The sequence below is a fragment of the Mesoplodon bidens genome (assembly GCF_964165515.1).
Source record: "Mesoplodon bidens genome assembly, chromosome: 16".
In the NCBI taxonomy this organism is placed as follows: Eukaryota; Metazoa; Chordata; class Mammalia; order Artiodactyla; family Ziphiidae; genus Mesoplodon; species Mesoplodon bidens.
Genome location: NC_138173.1, coordinates 37,955,186 through 37,979,732, shown reverse-complemented (window position 1 = coordinate 37,979,732; position 24,547 = coordinate 37,955,186). Strand labels below are relative to the sequence as shown.

At 39.2% G+C, this 24,547-nt stretch overlaps 1 protein-coding gene across 2 annotated transcripts in view; it reads left to right on the top strand.

Annotated features, from left to right (window-relative positions):
- Nucleotides 1-6,268: 6,268 nt before the first annotated feature.
- The window catches only part of RAD54B (RAD54 homolog B), a 95,855-nt gene continuing 77,576 nt past the window's right edge, over nucleotides 6,269-24,547 (top strand). The window contains exons 1-2 of one of the 2 annotated variants that reach the window (XM_081258664.1): nucleotides 6,269-6,415; nucleotides 12,767-12,917. In XM_081258664.1, coding sequence (XP_081114790.1) covers nucleotides 12,783-12,917 — 135 coding nt within the window. In that variant the 5' untranslated portion in view covers nucleotides 6,269-6,415; nucleotides 12,767-12,782. The remainder of the gene's footprint in view (nucleotides 6,416-12,766; nucleotides 12,918-24,547) is intronic. The other variant, XM_081258665.1, reaches the window with a different exon arrangement.

Sequence of the window (24,547 nt, the reverse complement as noted above, 5' to 3'; positions counted from 1 at the left end):
AGCAATATTGGTTCAAATGTTTGCCTGGAAAAAAGTATACCATATATGACGTACTTGATAAATTATTTCTGAAGTCATTGGAATTAGTGCCTGCTTGAGAAATAACATGTAAGTTAGTAGAATTATACTAATTTATAGCTCTACCAGACAATTTAGATGTGTTTTTTTAGGGAGATTTTTAGTTTGGGGGCACTATTTTATAATGGTCTTATAGACATAGATTGTAAGTGAAAATAGTCTACTTTCTAAGAATTTTCAGGATACTTTGGGGCATGTGGTAGTATTTTTAAAATATAGTATTTATACTTTAAAATATAAAAGGTTGTAGACGGTATGAAAATGCAGAGAACAGTGAATAGTCTACTTTGGCTAGTGTAGAATGCAGGGGTGGGAGTAGAGGAAATGGAGGGAAGGTGTACTTGGAGATTAGGCCTAAATTATGAAAATTATTAAAGGTCTTATTATTTGCTATATAAGCCATAGGGAGCAACCAAAGTTTGGTTGTTGTTAATTTGAATGACGTTTTTAAATTTGGTACATTTTTATGAGGATCTACTATTAGCCAGTCACTATAAAAGGCGTTTTCCATAAATTAACTCGTAATCATCTGCTTTAGAAAGACTCTTCCTCTGGTGCAGCAGGGAGGATGGATTAGAGAGGGAAGAGTCTGAGTCAGGAAGAGCAGTTAAGCAATTACAGCAAAGATCTGTTGATAGATCAGTGATCCTCAAAGAATGGTTCTCAGCCCAGCAGCCCAGCATCAGCTGGGAATATATTAGATGTTCATATTCTTAAGCACCACCCCAGACGTGAGAAACTGGAGGTGGGGCCTAGCAACGTGTGCTTTGACAAGTCCTGCAAGCGACTGTGCTAAAGTTTGATGCCCCCCCAAGTTTATATATCAATGGATTTCAAATTTAGGAATCATCTGGGGAGGTCATTAAAAATTCAGTTTCCAGACAGAGGAATGGATAAAGAAGATGTGGTACATATATACAGTGGAATATTACTCAGCCATTAAAAAGAATGAAATAATGCCATTTTCAGCAACATGGATGGACCCTAGAGATTGTGATATTGAGTGAAGTAAGTCAGAGAAAGCAGTATCATGATATTGCTTATATGCAAAAAAGAAATGATACAAATGAACTTATTTACAAGACAAAGAGACTTAGAGAATGAACTTATGCTTACGGGGGTTGGGTCGGGGGAGGAATAGTTAGGGAGTTTGGGATTGATATGTACACACTGCTATATTTCAAATGGATAACCAACAAGGCTTACTGTATAACACAGGGAACTCTGCTCAATAATACATAACAACCTAAATGGGAAAAGATTTTGAAAATGGATAGATACATGTATATGTATAACTGAATCACTTTGCTGTACACATGAAACTAACACAACATTGTTAATCAACTATACTCCAATATAGCATAAAAAGTTAAAAAAAAAAAAACCCAAGTTCCAGGGGCTACAAATCTATTTTTAAAAACTTCTCAGGAGATTGATCAGCCAGGTTTGGATCCAGTGACCTAGATGAAAAGTAATGTCCTCAGCTAAGATAGTGGTAATGGAAATGGAAGGATCAAATAGAAAAGATATTTCTAAGACACTCATATCTCTAGAATTATATTAGGCCATGATGGCATAAAATTATACGAAGCAGTTACTGGTTTGAAAGTACTTTCTAGTGGGAAAAGAGACGGGCAGGTGCTTGAGCAGGATGAGGAATAAGCATGTCAGTAAAGCAGAACTGAAACAGCTGAAGAGACCTGAGGTTTAGGGATGGTAAGTAGTGCCACATGCTCCAAATGATCACAAAAGGTGAAGATGAAAAGATGGCCTAGATTTGGCAATTTGAAAGATTTTATAACTTGTCATGGCAATTATATTGGAGTGAATTTGTGGGAAGGTACACAGAATTCATAATGCTACTTGTAGCATGATTGAGAAGTAAGAAAGTATATGTTCAATTTGTGGGGAACAAAGAAGAGATTGCTAAAAGCTATGTGCGCCAAAGCCCTCCTCTTGCCAATAGTTTACATATAAAGATTGCCTTTGGGTTTATTGTCCTAGATTGTGACTGCCGAATCTAGTTGTGCTTTTTGTGATTACCGACTGCTTTGGAAATTGCGTTTCTGATTGTTGTGTCCTAGGTTCTTATATCTAAGATGTTCTTAAATATGCTGCATTGTTTCATGCTGTCTAAGTATCCTCGAAGTGTAGTTTTTTTTGTTTTTTGTTTTTTAATTAATTAATTAATTAATTAATTTTTGGTTGTGTTGGGTCTTCGTTTCTGTGCGAGGGCTGTCTCTAGTCGCGGCGAGTGGGGGCCACTCTTCATCACAGTGCGCAGGCCTCTCACTGTCGCGGCCTCTCTTGTTGGGGAGCACAGGCTCCAGATGCGCAGGCTCAGTAGTTGTGGCGCACGGGCTTGGTTGCTCCGCGGCATGTGGGATCTTCCCAGACCAGGGCTCAAACCTGTGTCCCCTGCATTGGCAGGCAGATTCTCAACCACTGCGCCACCAGGGAAGCCCCGAAGTGTAGTTTTTTAATGACCCTATTCTGGTTAGTATGTTTATTATATTATGTATTCTTGGGTTTTTGTTTTATTTAGTTTTGTTTTGTTTTTGGCCAAGCCACACGCGGGATCTTAGTTCCCTGACAAGAGAGATTGAACCCCACGCCACAGCAGTGAAAGCGCCAAGTCCTAAACACTGGACCACCAGGGAATTCCCTAAGGGTTTTTTTTGTTTGTTTTTTGTTTGTTTGTTTGTTTTTTGCGGTACGCAGACCTCTCACTGTTGTGGCCTCTCCCGTTGCGGAGCACAGGCTCCGGACACGCAGGCTCAGCGGTCATGGCTCAAGGGCCCAGCCGCTCCGCGGCATGTGGGATCTTCCCGGACCAGGGCACGAACGCGGACTCTCAACCACTGCGCCACCAGGGAAGCCCTCCCTAAGGGTTTTAAATTGAATAATGTTTTGAGGTATTAATTTGGAAAAATATAATGCTGAATTGCAGGTTTTCATTTTAAAGCAAAGGAGAAGACTAAAGAAGCCAAAGAAAATTCTTTAAATTTTTTCAAGTTAGTAAATCTTTTTTAAAAAAAATATTTATTTATTTTTTTTGGCTGTGCTGGGTCTTAGTTGTGGCACACAGGATCATCACTTGTGGCATGCGAATTCTTAGTTGTGGCATGTGGCATGTGGGATCTATTTCCCTGACCAGGGATTGAACCCGGGCCACCTGCATTGGGAGCGTGGAGTCTTAGGCACTGGACCACCAGGGAAGTCCTTCAAATTAATAAATCTTAAAAAATGACTTGTGTTGACAAATTGTATATTCTTCCTCAGTGAAGTTCTCTTTGTTTGCTAAAGAGAGGCTTTGGGAGTATTTTGGTAAAGGTTTGAACTAAAGCAGGCCTAATGGACCCCCTTAAGTCTGCAGCTGCTTTAAGTTGTTTAGGGATAAAGCTTTTCAATGTTCTGGTAAACCTGGAACAGTACAATTGCTACTTACTCTGACTAAACATTTCACCTGGCTCTGCTAGAACAATTTAGGGTCCTCTGGAATCATTGTTTCCTTTAAGTTAACTAAGGAATCAGAAAGAATTCACTTGTAAGCCAAAGTCATGTAAAACAAATATCTAAAGCTGTTCCATAAGCATGTGAAATTTTAAAAAGCTATTCAATAACTGTATCTCCAAAACTCATTTTGATGAAAAAGTATAAAAATTAGGAATGAAAAAGGCTAGGTACTAGTCCTGACTTTCCTATTCATTAACTTGCTATGTGATATGAACAAATTAAATTATCAGTGGGCCTCTGTTTTCTCATATACTTAAGTATAAAATAGGATTCAGGTGATAAACCATAATGGAAAAAAATATGAAAAAGAATGTATATATGTAATATAACTGGGTCACTTTGCTGTACAGCAGTAATTAACACAGTTGTAATTCAACTATACTTCAGTAAAAAATAAATTAAAAAAATAGGATTCAGAATGTGTGTACTGTAGAGTATGAATCATAAGAGGTGTTATTACAGATATTTATTGAACAGTTGAAGTAAAAAGTAGCAGTCCAAAATTGATGAAATGTAGTGGCTGAGACAAGTGGAATAAACACAACTGAAAAAAGAAGGGTAATCTCACGAAAAGGAGGAATTCAAATTCTTTTTCTCCTCTCCATTCCCCCTAGGAGAAACATTCAGCTCTGATGTTGGTGTTGGTTAATCAATTAGCCAACATTATCAAAACCCAATTAACAAATGTTAATTCAAAATTTAAAGTTACAGAAACTTTTACTTTCAGTAGTTCTAAAGTTAACTGAACCTGAGGACACAGCATAATGTCCTTATAAAAAGTATTTAATTGTGATAACACTTTAGTATTTAATTAATGATTAAAGAAGGAAAGGAACTAAAGTTTACCAAAATGTTTTTTTCCCAAAGATATCTGTATCCATAGAATTGCCTGGATGAAGATTTTTTATTTTTTATTTATTTTTATTTATTTTTGGCTGCACCTCACGGCTTGAGGTATCTTAGCTCCTCGAACAGGGTTTGAAACCAGGACACTGCAGTGAACGCGCTGAGTCCTAGCCACTGGACCGCTAGGGAATTCCCCCGGATGAAGTTTTTTTTTTTTTTAACTGTATTCGCTATCTTGTCTTCATTCAGAGTCATGGCTTTATTTTATTTGTCTGTTTTTAAAATTTTTTGTTCTTGGGGTCATGGCTTTAAATAGCACCTCTACATGTTGATTCCTCTAAATTTCCAACCTAGACCTCTCCTGTGATGCCCCAGATTTCTATCTTGACATCTCCACCATTGCCTAGTAAGCACCCAGCAGGAACCACCTCACACCAAACGGCCCACATCACAAAGGGAATGGGAACCCAGCAGGAACCACCTCACACCAAAGGGTCCACATCACAAAGGGGATGAGGAACACATTCCTTCCATGGTAACTACTTCTCTGATATTGTCTTTTTCTCAATAAATGGCAACTCCATGTTTCTAGTTTCTCAGGCGAAAAACCTTAGTCATTCTTATCTACTCTTTTTCTCTCACACTGGCTTCTACCTTCAAAACATACCTTGACTCTAAATGTTACCGCCTCTGCTGCAGCCACCCGGGCTAAGCCACCATTTTTTTTTTTTTTTTTTTTTTGCGGTACGCGGGCCTCTCACTGCCGTGGCCCCTCCCATTGCGGAGCACAGGCTCCGGACGCGCAGGCCCAGCGGCCATGGCTCACGGGCCCAGTCGCTCCGCGGCATGTGGGATCCTCCCAGACCGGGGCACGAACCCGTGTCCCCTGCATCTGCAGGCGGACTCTCAACCACTGCGCCACCAGGGAAGCCCTAAGCCACCATTTTTGTCTCAATTATGTAAATAGTCTCCTAACTCGGCTCAAAACCCTCCCATTTCAGAATAAAAGCCAGAGTTCTTATAATGGTCCACAGGTTTCTACATGATTTTCCCCCTCCTTGTTATCTCTTTGACCTCATCTACTACTCTCTGAACTCACTCTGCTTCAGCTACCACTTCCTGATTTTACCAAAATAAAGTCCAAAAAATTGTAACAATTTATTATATAAAAAAAGATAGCTACTCTACTACAATTTGGTAAGATTTAATACTGTAATTCTTCACGTAGTTTTAGAGTTAATGGCTTTTGAAAATCATGCTAAATAATGAAAATTATTGTATTAACACGTTTTAAAGTGTTTTGTTCAAACCGGAATATTTTTCTACATATTAACAGACGGTGACCTGGTTTGGGGATACTTTTACGTTAAAGGGCCCACGACCTATGTATTTCTAACTAGTAACCATATTAAAAGGTGTTGGACCAATTTTAAAACGTCAGTTCACTTATTTCGGCTGGGTACCTAAAAGGAACATATTAACAAAGTCGTTGAAATTCCCTCATTCCTAAAATGCGGCATAATTTAGGAGCTATATGGTAAAAATCCATTATATTTGTATATTTTTACAATGCAGACAGACCCATCAAACTGCACGAACATATCCATGTAGATGTTCTCAGATTTAAGAAATATGCCTCATCTGTCCTAGGATGTGGTCTGTAGCCTCAGCATGAACATCATGTCTGACCGTAGGCAGCAAATAAATACTTTTCGAATTGAACCATAATCCCGAAGCAAACTTGGCAGAGGTCAAGGAGAAACGCAAAAGCACTTGCGTAGTGATGCGATAAGGTCGTCCAATCAGAGTCGAGCTGGACGGGGATCTGCGGAAGGAAGGTAGTGCGCACGCGCGATGGGCTCGTCCGCAATTGGCAGCGCCGAGGCGGGAACCTTGAGCTGCTCTGTCGTTGAGGGAGCGCTGTCTCCTCCGGTTCCTCCTGGCTGGTGGCGCAGCTTCCTTCGGATCCTCTCTGGTGCGTCCCTGGAGGGGGAGGCTTGTGAGGCTGCGACAGCCTGTAGGCTTGTGTGGGACAAAGAGGGGAGAGGCGCCGGAGCAGGCCTCCGACGGAGGAGGGAAAGAATGCGGCGGAGCGCCTGTGGCCGCCTCCTGCGGGTCTGGGAGCGCGGAGGGGTCTCAAGTGTGAGGGGCGCCTTCGCTGCTGGCTGTGGGGTGGGTGGTGGCGGAGGGCGCGCCGTGGGGGTGAGTTTGTGGTGGGGAGGCCGACTCGAGAGGCGACTCCGGGCGGTGGTGCTTCCGCGCCCGCACTGCGGTCAGCCCGCTCGGCTTCTGTGGCTCTTGGGTTTCTTTCCCCAGAACTAATCTCCACTCTCCTGCACGGTATTAATTAATAGTAAGTAACGGAAGATTTTTGTAGGCCGGTTTAGCGGGGCCACAAAATCAAAGGAGCGACTTAAGCCACGAAGTGAAATAATTACTACCTAATATAGTTGGAAGGCGAAAAGCAGAAACAGAAGGGGAGGTGCGTTGCTGGTTCTTGACTGTTTTATTTGCATTCTTGCATCCTAGAGGTTTTTTTTTTTTTTTTTTTCTTTTCATCCTAGAGGTTTGATGGTTGCACCCCATCCCCCCTTCAAAGCCAAACCGAATCCACAGATTCTGGTCATAATCCCCTTTGTCGAACTTCATCCTTTGCTATCCCCCCTCGCGGAAACTTCGTTGTATCTGCTCTTATAGGACCTTATGTATTAAACATCTAATAATGATTATCACAGATAGTAATATTACAGGTAACATTGAGTGCTTACTGTGTGTCAAACTTGGTTCTAAGTACTTTAAGTATTTCATTTAATCCTCCCAACAATCAATCTTACGAGTAATTATTGTTGTACCGCCTGTCATAGATGAGGAAAGAGAGACACAAAGAGGTTATGTAAACTGTGCAAGATCACATGCTTGGAAGTGTCAGTCCAGTTTTATATTCAGGCATTTGCCTCCAAAACTGTATTCTTAATTATTACACAGTACAGTGTATTAAATTGCCAAGTACTGTAGGCCTTGTGATGTGTCATCAGCTTGGATTTGCCATTTTACTTGGGAGAACAGAAGCAGTAGGTGTTAAGAGTGTAACAGATGTTGGAGCATCACAGTAGGGCTGCCAAGTGGGTGTTATTTTTAGGGCCTGGGAAGAGGGCTCAAATAGCACTAATTTAAGAAGTAATAAGGATCCAGAAGCATTTAGGGGGAAATATACTGATGTCTGCAGTTTACTTTGAAATGCATCAACAAGTTAAATGGCTTGATGGATGCCCAAGGTCATATATAAATGGCAGAGCTAGAAATCAAGCCAAGGCAGGCTGGCTCCAGAGTGTTTTCTTAACCACTGCCCTGTGCTGCTTCTCACATGCCTGCATACTCAAATTCATTATTACTTTCTTTAGTTTACAGGTTAAATAGAAGGGTTGAAAAATTAGACATTGTGTATTAGGTGTAGAAAAGTGATTCTTAGAATTTAGTGTTGAAAGAAGTTTTAGCAGCTAGTCTGTTCTCTTTATTTTATAAATGAGGGAGTTGATATACAGAGCATTTAAATAGCTTGCCCAAAGTTTCTAGTTACTGTATTTTTCTAGTGTTCCTTCTAAAAAGGTGTCAGTCTGCAGGCGGATCTGACTAAATGTAGAGAATGGAACCTATTAAATTTCATGATGTGGACATCATTTAAAAAATTTTTTTTAATTAAGTAATATATTTTTATTTTTGGCTGTGTTGGGTCTTTGTTGCACGTGTTGCTAGGCACGCGGGCTTCAGTAGTTGTGGCACGCAGACTCAGTAGTTGTGGCTCGCGGGCTCTAGAGCACAGGCTCAGTAGTTGTGGTGCACGGGCTTAGTTGCTCTGCAGCGTGTGGGATCTTCCCGGACCAGGGCTTGAACCTGTGTACCCTGCATTGGCAGGCAGATTCTTAACCACTGCGCCACCAGGGAAGCCCTCTGGTCTGTATTTTAATTGAGGATTCTGTTTATTCTGTTTATTATTATTCTGTTAAGCCTGGTTATTTATCGAATACTCATGTATGTCATCATTTTTAAGTTGCTGTAATTGGGAAATGTCTAACCATCAGTGATGGTGTGTCACAGCTTAATTGGCTGCAGTTCTTTTTTTTTTTTTTGTAGAAAATTGGAAATATGTAGGAAAGAACTCAGAAAAAAATAAAAAATTACTGGTAATTCTAACATCTAGACATAGTCAGTGTTAATGTTGTGGCATGTGTTTTTCTAGTCTTTTAAAAATCTTTATAGATGTATAATTTACAGTTTATAATTCAATGTGTATACTTAGATGAGTTTTGACAAACTTGTAATCACACTACAATCTGATGCAGGTTATCTCAGTCACCCCAGAAAGTTCCTCATGCCCCTTTGCTTTCTAGTCTTTTAAAAAGTACAAACACACATACTATTTTTTTGTCTTTTTTTTTTGTTTTATAAAATTGGAATGATGCTGAACATGTTTGGTAGCCATTTGTGAAATTAAAACGTATTATTTTTAGAGCAGTTTTACGTTTACAGCAAAGTTGAGGGGAAGGTGGAGATTTCCCATATACCCCTGCCTTCCCTCATTATCAGCATCCTTCACCAGAATGGTACATTTTTTACAGTTGACACACATAAGCACCCAAAGTCCATAGTTTACAGTAGTATTCATTCTTGGCATTTCACATTCTGTGGATTTGGACAAATATATAATGACATGTATCCATCATTAGGGCATTATACAGAATATTTTCATTGCCTTAAAAAATTCTGTGCTCTGCCTTTGCACCCCTGCCCCTCCCCTAACCCTTGGCAACCACTGATCTTTTTACTGTCTCCATAGTTTTGCCTCCATAGTTTTTCAGGATGTCACATTGTTGGAATCATACAGTATGTAGCCTTTTCAGATTGGCTTCTTTCATTTAGTAATATGCATTTTTGGTTCCTCCATGTCTTTTCATGGCTTGACAGCTTTTTTTTTTTTTTAAAGTGTGGAATAACATTCCATGGTCTGGATACACCACAGTTTATTTATCCATTCACCTACTGAATGCTTGGTTGCTTTCAAGTTTGGCAATTAACGAATAAAGTTGCTATAAACATTTGTATGCAAGTTTTTGTGTGGACATAAATTTTCAACTCTGTTGAAAGGAGTTATCCTATGTTAAAAGTATGTTCAGTTTTGCAAGAAAGTGCTAAAATGTTTTCCAGAGTGGCTGCACCATTTTGCATTCCCACCAGCAATGAACAAAAATTCCTACTGCTCCACATCCTCACCAGCATTTGGTGTTGTCAGTGTTCTGGATTTTCTTCATTCTTGATGACATATGATGTGGAGCATCTTTCCATAGGCTTATTTGCTATCTCTGTATCTTTTGTGATCTGTCTTTTAAGGTCTTTGGCCCACTTTTTAACTGGGTTGTTTTCTTATTGTTGAGTTTTAAGATTTCTTTATATGTTTTGGATAATAGTCCTTTATCAGGTACACCTTTTGCAAATATTTTTTCCCAGTCTGTGGCTTGTCTTTTCATTCCCTTGACATTGCCCTTTTTAAGAGCAGAAGTTTTTAATTTTAATGAAGTCCAGCTTATCAATTATCATCTTTCATGGATTGTGCCTTTGGTGTTGTAGTTAAAAAGTCATCACCATACCCAAGATCATCTGGATTTTCTTCTATATTATCTTCTAGGAGTTTTATAGCTTTGCGTTTTACATGTAAGCCTCTGATTCATTTTAAGTTAATTTTTGTGAAGGGTGTAAAGTCTGTTTCTAGATTCATTTTCTTTGATGTGAATGTCCAGTTGTCTCAGCACCATTTGTGGAAGACACTGTCTTTGCTCCATTGTATTGCCTTTGTTCCTTTGTCAAAGACTGTCTTTATGTGGGTCTGTTTCTGGCTCTCTATTCTGTTCTATTGATTCATTTGTCTATTTCACCAATATCACACTGTCTTGATTACTGTAGCTATATGTTAAGTCTTAAAGTCAGGTAGTGTCAGTTCTCTTTTTTCCATATTGTGTTGGCTGTCCTGGGTCATTTGCCTCTCCATATAAACTTTACAATCAGTGTTTTGATATCCACAAAATAACTTGCTGGGATTTTAGTTGGGATGGTATTGAATCTATAAAGTTGAGAAGAACTGACATCTTTTTTTTTTTTTTTTTGTGGTACGCGGGCCTCTTACTGCTGTGGCCTGTCCTGCCTGTGGAGCACAGGCTCCAGACGCGCAGGCTCAGCGGCCATGGCTCACGGGCCCAGCCACTCCACGGCATGTGGGATCTTCCCGGACTGGGGCACGAACCCGTGTCCCGTGCATCGGCAGGCGGACTCTCAACCACTGCGCCACCAGGGAAGCCCAGAACTGACATCTTAACAGTATTTAGTCTTTCTATCCATGAACATGGAATATCTCTCCATTTATTTAGTTCTTTGATTTCGCTCAGCAGAGTTTTATAGTTTTTCCCCATATAGATCTTATACATGTTTTGTTAGATTACACTTAAGTGTTTCATTTTTATGGGGTGCTGATGTAAATGGTATTGTGTTTTTAATTTCAAATTCCACTTATTCATTGCTGGTATGTTGGAAGACAATTGACTTTTGGGTATTAACCTGGTATCTTGCAACCTTGCTAAAATTGCTTTTTGTAGCCATTTTTTATTTGATATATAAAAAACATTTCTCATATCATTAAACATTCTTTTATTTTTTAAAATTTAAGGACTTATTTTTTATTATTAACTTGGAAGTATTTTTGATACCAGTTTTTATTATTTTTTAAATATTTATTTGGTTGCACTGGGTCTTAGGTGCGGCAGGTGGGCTCCTTAGTTGTGGCATGCAAACTCTTAGTTGCGGCATGATGTGGGATCTAGTTCCCTGACCATTGATCGAACCTGGGTCCCCTGCATTGGGACCGCAGAGTCTTATCCACTGTGCCACCAGGGAAGTCCCTAAACATTCTTTTAAAATGTGATTTTTCCCCCATTAATGGCTGTAGAATTATTTATATAACAAATAGTGAATGCCTTCTTGTGTTGGTACTGGCAATATAGTGATGAATGGAATGTAAGACTTCATTCCTGATCCAGGAGTTTACAGCTTGGGGGAATTAATAGGTAGTTTCATTACAGTGTGAAAAGTGCTTGGGTAGTGCACACATAGGAAGGGTCTCTAATCCAGTCTTTGAGCAGAGATGAAGAGGGCTCATAGTTAAGAGTCCTAAAGGATAAATTGGAATCAATAGGCAAAGGAAAATGCATAAAGGCATTCCCAACACTGTATAGGGGAAAGTTTGTTCAGCGGCCTAGAGGAAAAGAGAACATGGCTTGCTTGGGAAACTGCAGTACTACTCACTATTTTAGTGGTGTATGAAGAGAGTGTGTTCCATTTTGTGGATGTGACATAACTTATTTATCTAGTACCTTGTTATGGATATTCAAATTTCCTTTTTTTTCTCTTACTATAAGTAATATTAGCATGATTACCCTTATACATAATTCTTTGAGTATATCTTTGGTAATTCCTTAGGGTAAATTCCCAGAAGTGGAATTTCTGGATTAAACAAATAATTTTGGTAGCCATGTACATCCTTGTTGATGCCATATCTTGTGTAGTGTTTTGTGAGTTTACTTTGAATAAGAGTGCTTAACTGCCGTCCATTGCAGAAGCATGATATGTGCATGTAATGTTCTTGCCTTTTATCTGTCTCACCTGTTCTGTCCTGGTGGCAATAATATTGAGCAAAAGTTTGGAAACCTGGTTCTAGTCTCTTGATTTATATATTTAAAATATCCCACGTTTTTAAAAGGAAATTGAACTGTAAATGTGTTCTTTTAATTGCCAGGATTTTATTCATTCATTCAAAAATATTCTTTAGTGATTATAATGTATCTGGCTTTGTGGTCGAAGCTGCTTACAGAGTGGTGAAGAAAACAAGAATGATTGCTACCCTCATGCAGTTTATGGATTAATGGAATAGAAAAAAAGCAACATGCTGGATGTATGTCTGTGAATAATTATGTTTCTTTTGATTTTGAAACTACTATCTAAATTGAGTTTAAGGCTATATAATCATTATCTAATCTATAGTTTTATCAAAATTGATACAATATATGCTCAGCTTTACACCATGTAATTTAAATCTTAAATATTTTTCAGAAGCCTTTTGTGATGGAAAATAAAATGTTACCAGCTGTTGAATTTGTTTCCTGAGGCTTTTTACAGGTTTATTCTCTTATATTTTTAACGATGTTATGATTGTAGTGATGATATACTTGGAGGTGATTCTAATCTGACTTATGATTAGATCATTTTTGTTTTGGGTATTTTTCAGGTTAATACTGCTGAATATGAGAAGATCAGCAGCACCAAGTCAGTTGCAAGGGAATCCCTTCAAAAAGCCAAAATTTATACCGCCAGCAAGAAGTAATCCAAGTCCTAATGAAGAGGTTTCAAAGCTGAATTCAGATATAAAATTATTTGAGGTAAAAAAACAAAAAAAAACAGTAAAGGAAGTATAATCTAGAGAAGGATGCATTTTTTAAAAAGTGCCATGTAAACAGGTAGTAATACTTAATGCCTATAGGAATTTTCAGTATCTCTGATAAATTCTTCTAAAAACCTTAGAAATAATGACTAAATATATATATTTTAAAGGAACGACATAAAATAAACTTGGGTTAGGTCCGTAAAATAAACTTTTGGTAACAGTGAAAAATACCTCTGCAAGGGAAGGGGTGGAGATTCTTGTTAAAAAAAAAAAAGTTGTTCTGATCAGTGTTCTTTTTAAAGGTAACACATAAGTGAAAACTTTAAATAAAGCAATTTAAAGAGAAAACATAAATAATGCTTTATATCACTGTTCTGGACACTTCCTTTCATTTATGCTTGTAAAAAGTAAGTGCTCGAAACAGTCTTTTTTTTAAAACAAATCTACATTATTTATTTATTTGTTTGTTTATTTATTTGGTTGCATCAGGTCCTAGTTGCGGCATGTGGGATCTTCTTTGTGGCCTGTGGGGTCCTTTGCTGCGGCAAGCAGGTGTCTCTCTAGTTGTGGCGTGAGGGCTCCAGGGTGCGCAGGCCCAGTAGTTGCGGCATGTGGGATCCCAGTTCCCCAACCAGGGATCGATCCCATGCCCCCTGCATTGGAAGGCGGATTCCCAGCCACTGGACCACCAGGGAAGTCCCGAAGCAGTCTTTTTTTTTTCTTTTTTAATTTTATTAATTTTTATAAATTTATTTGTTTATTTTTGACTGCATTGGGTCTTTGTTGCTGCGCACGGGCTTTCTCTAGTTGCGGTGAGCAGGGGCTACTCTTCCTTGTGGTGTGCAGTCCTCTCATTGCGGTGGCTTCTCATTGCGGAGCGTGGGCTCTAGGCACACAGGCTTCAGTAGTTGTGGCTCACGGGCTCTAGAGTGCAGGCTTAGTAGTTGTGGCGTATGGGCTTAGTTGCTCCATGGCATGTGGGATCTTCCCAGACCAGGGATCAAACCCGTGTCCTCTGCACTGGTAGGCGGATTCTTAACCACTGTGCCACCAGGGAAGCCCCTGAAGCAGTCTTAATATATATTCTTTACTACTAAAATGAAGGATTGTTTTAGTCTTAGGTATATAGAAGTTATAGAAAGGTTATATAGAGCATATATAAAATGAGCAGTCCACACTTCTGCTACTCTACAGTTCCCTGATTCATTTATGTTATGGGGATTAAAGTCTACTAATATTTCTTCTATTTTTTTTTTTTTTTTGCTGTACGCGGGCCTCTCACTGTTGTGGCCTCTCCCGTTGCGGAGCACAGGCTCCGGACGCGCAGGCTCAGCGGCCATGGCTCACGGGTCCAGCCGCTGCACGGCATGTGGGACCTTCCCGGATCGGGGCACGAACCCGTGTCCCCTGCATCGGCAGGCGGACTCTCAACCACTGCGCCACCAGGGAAGCCCCAAAACCAATTTTAGAACAATTTTATCATTCCAGAAAGAGACCTCATACACATCAGCCCATCCAAATCCCCCAGCCCTTAGCAACCACTAATCTACTTTCTGTTTCTATATATTTACCTATTATGAACATTTCATATAAATGGAATCACACATGTGGCCTTTTGTGACTCACTTTTTTCAGTTAGCATAGTGTTTTTCAAAAGGCTCATCCACATTGTAGCATGTATCAGTAATTCATTTCTTTTTATTGCTGAATGTATTAGTTTTCTATTGCTGCTGTAACAGATTACCAGAAATTTAGTGACTTAAAACAATGCAAATGTGGGACTTCCCTGGTGGTCCAGTGGTTAAGAATCTGCCTTCCAATGCAAGAGACATGGGTTCGATCCCTGGTCAGGGAACTAAGATCCCACATGCTGTGGGGCAGCTAAACTCACACACCACAACTACTGAGCCCGCGATCTCTTGAACCCACGCACCACAACTAGAGAGAAGCCCACGTGCTGCAACGAAGAGCCTGTGCACCGCAACGAAAGATTCCGTGTGCCGCAACTAAGAACTGATGCAGCCAAATAAATATTTTGAAAAAAGGAAAACAATGCAAATGTATTATCTTACAGATCTGTAGGTCAGAAGCCCAATGTGGGTCTCACTGGGCTAAGATCAAGGTGTTGGCAGGGTTGCATTTATTTCTGGAGGTTTTAAGAATGTTTCCTTTGCCTTTTCTAGGTTCTACAGACCACCTACATTCCTTTGCTCATGGTCCCCTTCCTATGTTTTCAAAATTGGCAATGGCGGTTTGAGTTCTTATATTGCCATCTTTTTGGTTCTCTGAAACTGGAACTCATTTGGTTAGATTGGGCCTGCCTGGATAATTCAAGACAATCTCTCTATTTCAAGGTCCTTAACCTTAATTGCATCTGCAAAGCGTCTTCTGCCACATAAGGTAACATATCCACAGGTTCTGGGAATTAGGGTGTGGACACCTTTGGGAGGCATTATTCTGCTTGCCACACTGAATAATATTTCATTTTATTAATATACCGTATTTTATTATTCCATCTGTTGGTTGATGGATGTTTAGTTTCCATTTAAAAAATTTTTTAGGGGCTTCCCTGGTGGCGCAGTGGTTGAGAGTCCACCTGCCAATGCAGGGGACATGGGTTCGTGCCCCGGTCTGGGAAGATCCCACATGCCGTGGAGCAGCTGGGCCCGTGAGCCATGGCCGCTGAGCCTGCGCGTCCAGAGCCTGTGCTCCACAAAGGGAGAGGCCACAACAGTGAGAGGCCCGCGTACCGCAAAAAAAAAAAAAAAAAAAAAAAATTTAGGTATTATGAATAATGCTGATGAATATTAGTGTATAAATTGTTGTGTAGACGTATGTTTTCATTTCTCTTGGGTTCATTCCTAGGAGTGGAATTGCTGGATCATATGATAATTCTGTGGTTAACCTTTTAATAAAATGCCAGACTCTTTTCCAAGGTGGCTGTACTGTTTCATTCCCACCATTAATGTATGATGGTTTCAGTCCTCCACATCCTTGTCAACACTTATTATTATCTATTTGATTATAAACCATACTGTGGATGAAGTAGTATCTCATTTGGGGTTATGATTTACATTTTCTTGATGGCTGATGTCATTGAGCATCTTTGTATGTGCTTATCAGCCATTTGAATATCTTCTTTGGAGAACTGTCTATTCAGATCCTTTGTCCTTTTTTGAAGTTGGATTATTTGCTTTTTATTATAGAGTTGTCAGAGTTCTTTGTATATTCTAAACATAGGTCCCTTATCAGATATATGATTTGCAAATATTTCCACCCATTCTGTTTTTGCCTTTCACTTTCTTGATGGTTTCATTTGTAGTACAAAAGTTTAAAATTTTGACGAAGTCCAGTTTATCTGGTTTTTTTTTTTTGGTGTTGGTAGTAGTGATTTTAGTGTTATATCTAAGAAGGTCATGAAGATTTACTATATTTTCTTCTAAGAGTTTTATAGTTTTAGTTCTTACATTTCAGCCTGTGACCCATTTTGAATTAGTTTTCATGTATGGTGTGAGGTAGGAATCCAATTTTATCTTTTTTCATGTGGATATCTAATTGTTCCAGGACCATTTGTTGAAAAGACTGTTTTTTCCCCCATTGAATTGTCTTGACACCCTTGACTTTATTTTCTGATGGAGTTTCTAATGATTAATTCCAAACCCAAAATGCTGATTTATTCTTTTCCTGTTATAATTAATATCAAGAAACTAAATAGTTGTCTTTAAAAACGAATGAAGTAGGCATTTTTTGAAATTATACAGCTGTTTTAAGCAAGGCAACATGCGAAGCGCGAAAGTATTAAGCTTAGCAGTCAACTTTAGTGTCCCGTTACTTTGTTTATTCCATTCTTAAATTTTTGTTCTTGAATTATTTCTCATCTTAGATTGGATTAATCCAGACTGAGAAAGTATTGTTTTGGTGACTTCAGGGGTTTTATACTTGAGTGGTCTGATAAATACAAAATCTGGAACAAATTGAGCATCAAAATAAATATACTAATGGATAATAACCCACTGAATAATGTGGGTTATTGTAGGAGTCTGAATCCATACTAATACAACTAAATAAATAAATGGGGAGGAGCGTAAGCTCTTTCTCAGAGTGGAATGCTAAATCATAAAAATAAAAGTAATGTAATTGATGGTGTTGGAAAATACTAATGGATTCCAAAACAAATGGGTGAATGTTTGATCAGGAAACAGGATATTTGAATAGATTCAAGCATCTCCTTACAACATACTTTAAAAAATTACAGATAGAAAAATACTAGCTTTGCAGGAATACCTGGTAGACACCACTTTAATCAAGTGAATGCCTCCTGTAATGGGACAAATTGATATTATGTGCCCCTGTTATGATGAACTGTGATATTCCTGTCCAAAATGCATAACCTGAAACTCATCATTAGGAAATATCAGACAATCCAGATACAGGAACATTCTACAAAATAACTGGCCTGTAGTCTTCAAAAGTGTCAAAAATCACAAAAGATAAATAAAGGTTGAGGAACTGTTCTAGATTAAAGGAGACTAAAGAAACTTGTTGATTAAATGTATTGTGTGATCTGGGATTGAATCCTGGCTCAGGGAAGAAACTATCAAAAGACATTGTTGGGGCAAGCGACCCCATTTGAATATGAACTGTGGATTGGGTAATAGTATTATACTACCAATGCTAAATTCTTGGTTTTGATAATTTTACTGTGATTATGTAAGAGAGTGTCTTTGCTCTTTGTAAGCACACTTTGTAGTATTTAGAGGTAGAGGAGCACAGTGTGTCCAGCTTACTTTCAGATGTGTACACACACACACACATGCACACACACACACACACACACACACGGAGAGATAGAGGGAAAGTAAAAGGAGCAAAATGTAAACAAATGGTGAATTTGGGTAAAGGGTATATGAGACTTCCTTGTATTATTTCTGGATTGTTTCTATAAGTTTAAAATTATATCAAAATAAAATGTTGCAAAAAATAAAATTTAGGCCTTCATTAGTTTATTGCCGTGACTTACTTTATATTTTATTTATATTTTGGGATCAACAGTAATCTTTTTTTAATTTTGTAAAAAAAATTTTAATAGATCTTTATTGGAGTATAATTGCTTCACAATACCGTGTTAGTTTCTGTTGCACAACAAAGTGAATCAGCCATATGCATATACATGTCCCCATATCCCCTCCCTCTTGAGCCTCCCTCCCATCCTCCCTATCCCGCTCTAGGTTGTCGCAAAGCACCGAGCGGATCTCCTTGTGCTTTGCTGCTGCTTCCCACCAGCCAACTATTTTACATTCGGTAGTGTATATATGTCGATACTACTCTCACTTTGCCCCAGCTTCGCCCTCCCACCCCATGTCATCAAGTCCATTCTCTATGTCTACCTCTTTATTCCTGCCCTGCAACTAGGTTCATCAGTACCATTTTTTTTAATTGCATATATATGCATTAGCATACAGTATTTGTTTTTCTCTTTCTGACTTATTTCACTCTGTATGACAGACTCTAGGTCCATCGACCTCACTATAAATAACTCAATTTCTTTCCTTTTTATGGCTGAGTAATATTCCACTGTATATATGTACAACGTCTTCTTTATCCATTCATCTGTCGATGGACATCTAGGTTGGTTCCATGTCCTGGCTATTGTAAATAGTGCTGCAATGAACATTGTGGTGCATGTCTCTTTTTGAATTATGGTTTTCTCAGGGTATATACCCAGCAGTGGGATTGCTGGGTCATATGGTAGTTCTATTTTTAGTTTTTTAAGGAACGTCCATACTGTTTCCATAGTGGTTGTATCAATTTACATTCCCACCAACAGTGTAGGAGGGTTCCCTTTTCACCGGACCCTTTCCAGCATTTATTGTTTCTAACTTTTTCGATAATGGCCATTCTGATGGGCGTGAGGTGATACCTCATTGTAGTTTTGATTTGCATTTCTCTAATAATTAGTGATGTTGAGCATCTTTTCACGTGCCTCTTGGCCATCTGTATGTCTTCCTTGGTGAAATGTCTATTTAGGTCTTCCGCCCATTTTTTAACTGGATTGTTTGTTTTCTTGATATTGAGCTCCATGAGCTGTTTGTATATTTGGAGATTAACCCTTTGTCTGTTGTTTCATTTGCAAATATCTTCTCCCATTCTGAGGGTTGTCTTTTTGTCTTGTTTATGGTTTTCTTTACTATGCAAAAGCTTTTCAGTTTAATTAAGTCCCATTTGTTTATTTTTGTTTTTATTTCTGTTACTCTAGGAGGTGGATCAAAAAAGATCTTGCTGTGATTTATGTCAAAGAGTGTTTTTCCTTGTTTTCGTCTAAAAGTTTTATAGTGCCTGGTCTTACATTTAAGTCCTTAATCCATTTTGAGTTTATTTTTGTGTATGGTGTTAGGTAGTGTTCTAATTTCATTCTTTTACATGTAGCTGTCCAGTTTTCCCAGCACCACTTATTGAAGAGGCTGTCTTTTCTCCATTGTATGTTCTTGCCTCCTTTGTCGTAAATTAGGTGCCCATATGTACCTGGGTTTATCTCTGGGCATTCTATCCTGTACCATTGATCTATATTTCTGTTTTTGTGCCAGTACCATACTGACTTGATTACTGTAGCTTTGTGGTATAGTTTGAAGTCGGGGAGCCTGATTCCTCCAACTCCGTTTTTCTTTCTCAAGATTGCTTTGGCTATTCGGGGTCTTTTGTGTTTCCATACAAATTGTAAGATTTTTTGTTCTAATTCTGTGAAGAATGCCATTGGTAGTTTGATAGGGATTGCACTGAATCTGTAGCTTGCTTTGGGTAGGATAGTCATTTTCACAATATTGATTCTTCCAATCCAAGAACATGGTATATTTCTCCACCTGTTTATGTAATCTTTGAGTTCTTTCATCAGTGTTTTATAGTTTTCTGAGTACAAGTCTTTCACCTCCTTAGACAGGTTTATTCCTAGGTATTTTATGCTTTTTGTTGCAATGGTAAATGGGATTGTTTCCTTAATTTCTTTTTCTGATTTTTCGTTGTTGGTGTATAGGAATGCCAGAGATTTCTGTGCATTAATTTTGTATCCTGCAACCGTACCAAATTCATTGATTAGTTCTAGTAGTTTTCTGGTCGCATCTTTAGGATTTTCTATAATAGTGTCATGTCATCTGCAAACAGTGACAGTTTCGCTTTTTCCTTTCCAATTTGGATTCCTTTTATTTCTTTTTCTTCTTAGGTTGCCGTTGCTAGGACTTCCAAACTATGTTGAATAATAATGGTGAGAGTGAACATACTGGTCTTCTTCCTGATCTGAGAGGAAACGCTTTCAGTTTTTCACCATTGAGAATGATGTTAGCTGTGGGTTTGTTGTATGTGGCCTTTATTATGTTGAGGTATGTTCCCTCTATGCCCACTTTTTGGAGAGTTTTTATCATACATGGGTGTTGAATTTTGTCAAAAGCTTTTTCTGCATCTATTGAGATGATCATTTTTTTTTTTTTTTTTTTTTTTGCGGTACACGGGCCTCTCACTGCTGTGGCCTCTCCCGCCGCGGAGCATAGGCTCTGGACACGCAGGCCCAGTGGCCATGACTCATGGGCCCAGCCGCTCCGCGGCATGCGGGATCCTCCCGGACCGGGCCACGAACCTGCGTCTCCTGTGTCGGCAGGCGGACTCCCAACCACTGCGCCACCAGGGAAGCCCGATCATATGGTTTTTATTCTTCAGTTTGTTAATGTGGTGTATCACATTGATTGATTTGCGTATGTTGAAGAATCGTTGCATCCCTGGGATAAATCCCACTTGATCATGGTGTATGATCCTTTTAATGTGCTGTTGGATTCTGTTTGCTAGTATTTTGTTCAGGATTTTTGCATCTATGTTCATCAGTGATATTGGCCTGTAGTTTTCTTTTTTTTGTGGCATCTTTGCCTGGTTTTGGTATCAGGGTGATGGTGGCTTCGTAGAATGAATTTGAGAGTTTCTGCCTCTGCGATTTTTGGAAGAGTTTGAGGAGGATCGGTGTTAGCTCTTCTCTAAATGTTTGATAGAATTTGCTTGTGAAGCCATCTGGTCCTAGACTTTTGTTTGTTGGAAGACTTTTAATCACCGTTTCAATTTCATTGCTTGTGATGGGTCTGTTTATATTTTCTAATTTTTCTTGGTTCAGTCTTGGAACATTGTACCTTTCCAAGAATTTGTCCATTTCTTCTTGGTTGTCCATTTTATTGGCATATAATTGTTTGTAGTAGTCTCTTATAATCCTTTGTATTTCTGCAGTGTCAGTTGTGATTTCTCCTTTTTCAGTTCTAATTTTATTGATTTGCATCCTCTCCCTTTTTTTCTTGATGAGTCTGGCTAAAGGTTTATCAATTTTATCTTCTCAAAGAATCAACTTTTAGGGCTTCCCTGGTGGCGCAGTGGTTGAGAGTCCGCCTGCCGATGCAGGGGATACGGGTTCGTGCCCCGGTCCGGGAAAATCCCACATGCTGCGGAGCGGCTGGGCCCGTGAGCCATGGCCGCTGAGCCTGCACATCCGGAGCCTGTGCTCTGCAATAGGAGAGGCCACAACAGTGAGAGGCCCGTGTACTGCAAAAAAAAAAAGAAAAGAAAAGAAAAAAAATCAACTTTTAGTTTTATTGATCTTTGCTATTGTTTTCTTCGTTTCTATTTCATTTATTTCTGTTCTGATCTTTATAATTTCTTTCCTTCTACTGTCTTTGGGTTTTCTTTGTTCTTCTCTAGTTGCTTTAGGTATAAGGTTACATTGTTTATTTGAGATTTTTCTTGTTTCTTGAGGCAAGATTGAATTTCTATAATCTTCCCTCTTAGAACTGCTTTGGCTGCATCCCATAGGTTTTGGGTCATCGTGTTTTTGTTGTCGTTTGTTTCTATGTATTTTTTGATTTCCTCTGATTTCTTCAGTAATCTCTTGGTTATTTAGTAGTGCACTGTTTAGCATCCATGTATTTGTGTTTTTTACATTTTTTTTCCTGTAATTGTTTTCTAATCTCATAGCATTGTGGTCAGAAAAGATGCTTGATATGATTTCAATTTTCTTAAATTTTCTGAGGCTTGATTTGTGACACAAGTTGTGATCTATCCTGGAGAATGTTCCATGTGCATTTGAGAAGAAAGTGTATTCTGCCATTTTTGGGTGGAATGTTCTGTAATTATCAATTAGATCTACCTGGTCTATTGTGTCATTTAAAGCTTGTGTTTCCTTATTTATTTTCTGTTTGGATGATTTGTCCATTAGTGTAAGTGGGGTGTTAATGTCCCCTACTATTATTGTGTTACTGTTGATTTCTCCTTTCATGGTTGTTAGCATTTGCCTTATCTATTAGAGTGCTCCTATGTTGGGTGCATAAACATTTATAATTGTTATATCTTCTTCTTAGATTGATCCTTTGATCATTATGTAGGGTCCCTTCTTTTTTTTTTTTTTTTTTTTTTTTTTTTTTGCGGTATGCGGGCCTCTCACTGTTGTGGCCTCTCCCATTGCGGAGCACAGGCTCCGGACGCGCAGGCTCAGTGGCCATGGCTCACGGGCCCAGCCGCTCCGCGGCATGTGGGATCCTCCCAGACCGGGGCACAAACCCGTGTCCCCTGCATCGGCAGGCGGACTCTCAACCACTGCCCCACCAGGGAAGCCCAGGGTCCCTTCTTATATCCTGTAACAGTCTTTATTTTAAAGTCTATTTTATCTGTTACGAGTATTGCTACTCCAGCTTGCTTTTGATTTCTATTTGCATGGAATATCATTTTCCATCCCTTCAGTTTCAGTCTGTATGTGTCCCTAGATCTGAAGTGGGTCTCTTGTAGACAGCATATATATGGGTCTTGTTTTTGTATCCATTCAGCCAGTCTATGTCTTTTGGTTGGGGCATTTAATCCATTTACCTTCAGGGTTATTATTGATATATATGTTGCTATTACCATTTTCTTAATTGTTTTGGGTTTGTTTTTGTGGGTGTTTCTCTTCTCTTTTGTTTCCCGCTTAGAAAAGTTTCTTTAGTGTTTGTTTTAAAGCTGGTTTGGTGGTGCTGAATTCTCTTTGCTTTTGTTTGTCTGAACAGCTTTTGACTTCTCCATCGAATCTGAATGAGATCTTTGCTGGGGAGAGTAATCTTGGTTGTAGATTTTTTCTCTTTCATCACTTTAAGTATATCCTGCCATTCCTTCTGGCCTGCAGAGTTTCCACTGAAAAATTAGCTGGTAACCTTATGGGGATTCCTTTGTATGTTATTTTTGTTTTTTTCCTTGCTGCTTTTAATATTTGTTCTTTGAATTTAATTTTTGTTAGTTTGATTAATATGTCTCTTGGTATGTTTTTCGTAAGGTTTATCCTGTATGGGACTCTCTATGCTTCCTGGACTCAGGTGACTATTTCCTTTCCCACATTAGGGAAGTTTTCGACTATAATCTCTTCAAATATTTTCTCAGACCCTTTCTTTTTCTCTTCTTCTTCTGGGACCGGTATAATTCAAATGTTGATGCATTTAGAGTTGTCTGAGAGGTTTCTGAGATTGTCTTCAATTCTTTTCATTCTTTTTCTTTATTCTGCTCCTCGACAGTTATTTCCACCAGTTTGTCTTCCCACTCACTTATTCATTCTTCTGCCTCCATTATTCTGTTATTGCTTCCTTCTAGTGTATTTTTTATTTCAGTTATTGTGTTGCTCATCTCTGTTTGTTCTTTAGTTCTTCTAGATCTTGTTAAACATTTCTTGTATTTTCTCAATCCATGCTTACATTCTATTTCTGAGATTCTGGATCACCTTTACTATCATTACTATGAATTCTTTTTCAGGTAGATTGCCTATTTCCTCTTCATTTATTTGGTCTTGTAGGTTTTTACCTTGCTCCTTCACCTGTGACATACTTTTTTGCCATCTCTCTTTCTTTTTTTTTTTTTTTTTAATGAGTGGGATTGTGTTCCTGTTTTACTCGTTGTTTGGCCTGAGGCTTCCAACACTGGAATTTGTAGGCTATTGGGTAGAGCTGGGTCTTGGTGCTGAGATGAGGAACTCTGTGAGACCTCACGCCAATGAATATTCCCTTCAGTCAGAGGTTCTCTGTTAGTCCAGTGATTTGGACTCGGAGCTCCCACCACAGGAGCTTCCCCCGACCCCAGGCTCATGAATCAAGATCCCACAAGCCGTGTGTGGTGGCAAAAAAATAAAAGAGAGAAAAATAACAAAGTAGAAAATAAAATTGGATTAGGAGACTAACAGATATGTTAGAAAGAATGTAAAAATAAAAATATAGATGAATCAACAACCAGAAGGTACATCAGTACCACAAGAGTAAAGAAGAGGAGGAGGGAAAGGAAAAAAAGGGGTGGGGGAGGCCTTGGCTGTGGAGAGCAGGGCCTAAGCAAGGGCGAAGTTTGGGTGGTGGGCCTGGCCCATGATCAGGACCCACAGGGCTGGAAGAGGCCCTGGCGGTGCAGATTAGGCTCAAGGAACAGAAGGGGCCCAGTTGTGCCCCCAACCCCAGTCTCAGAGGTCAGGGAACCACACCTGGGAGCCTAGCAGGCTTCCTGGGGTTGAGTGGGTGAGGCAAACGCCCTCCTCTCCTCTCCTGCTCCTCCGGTCTGGGGTCTGGGAGGGCCCTTCCTGCCTGCCTCTCCTGATCTCCCTAGTCT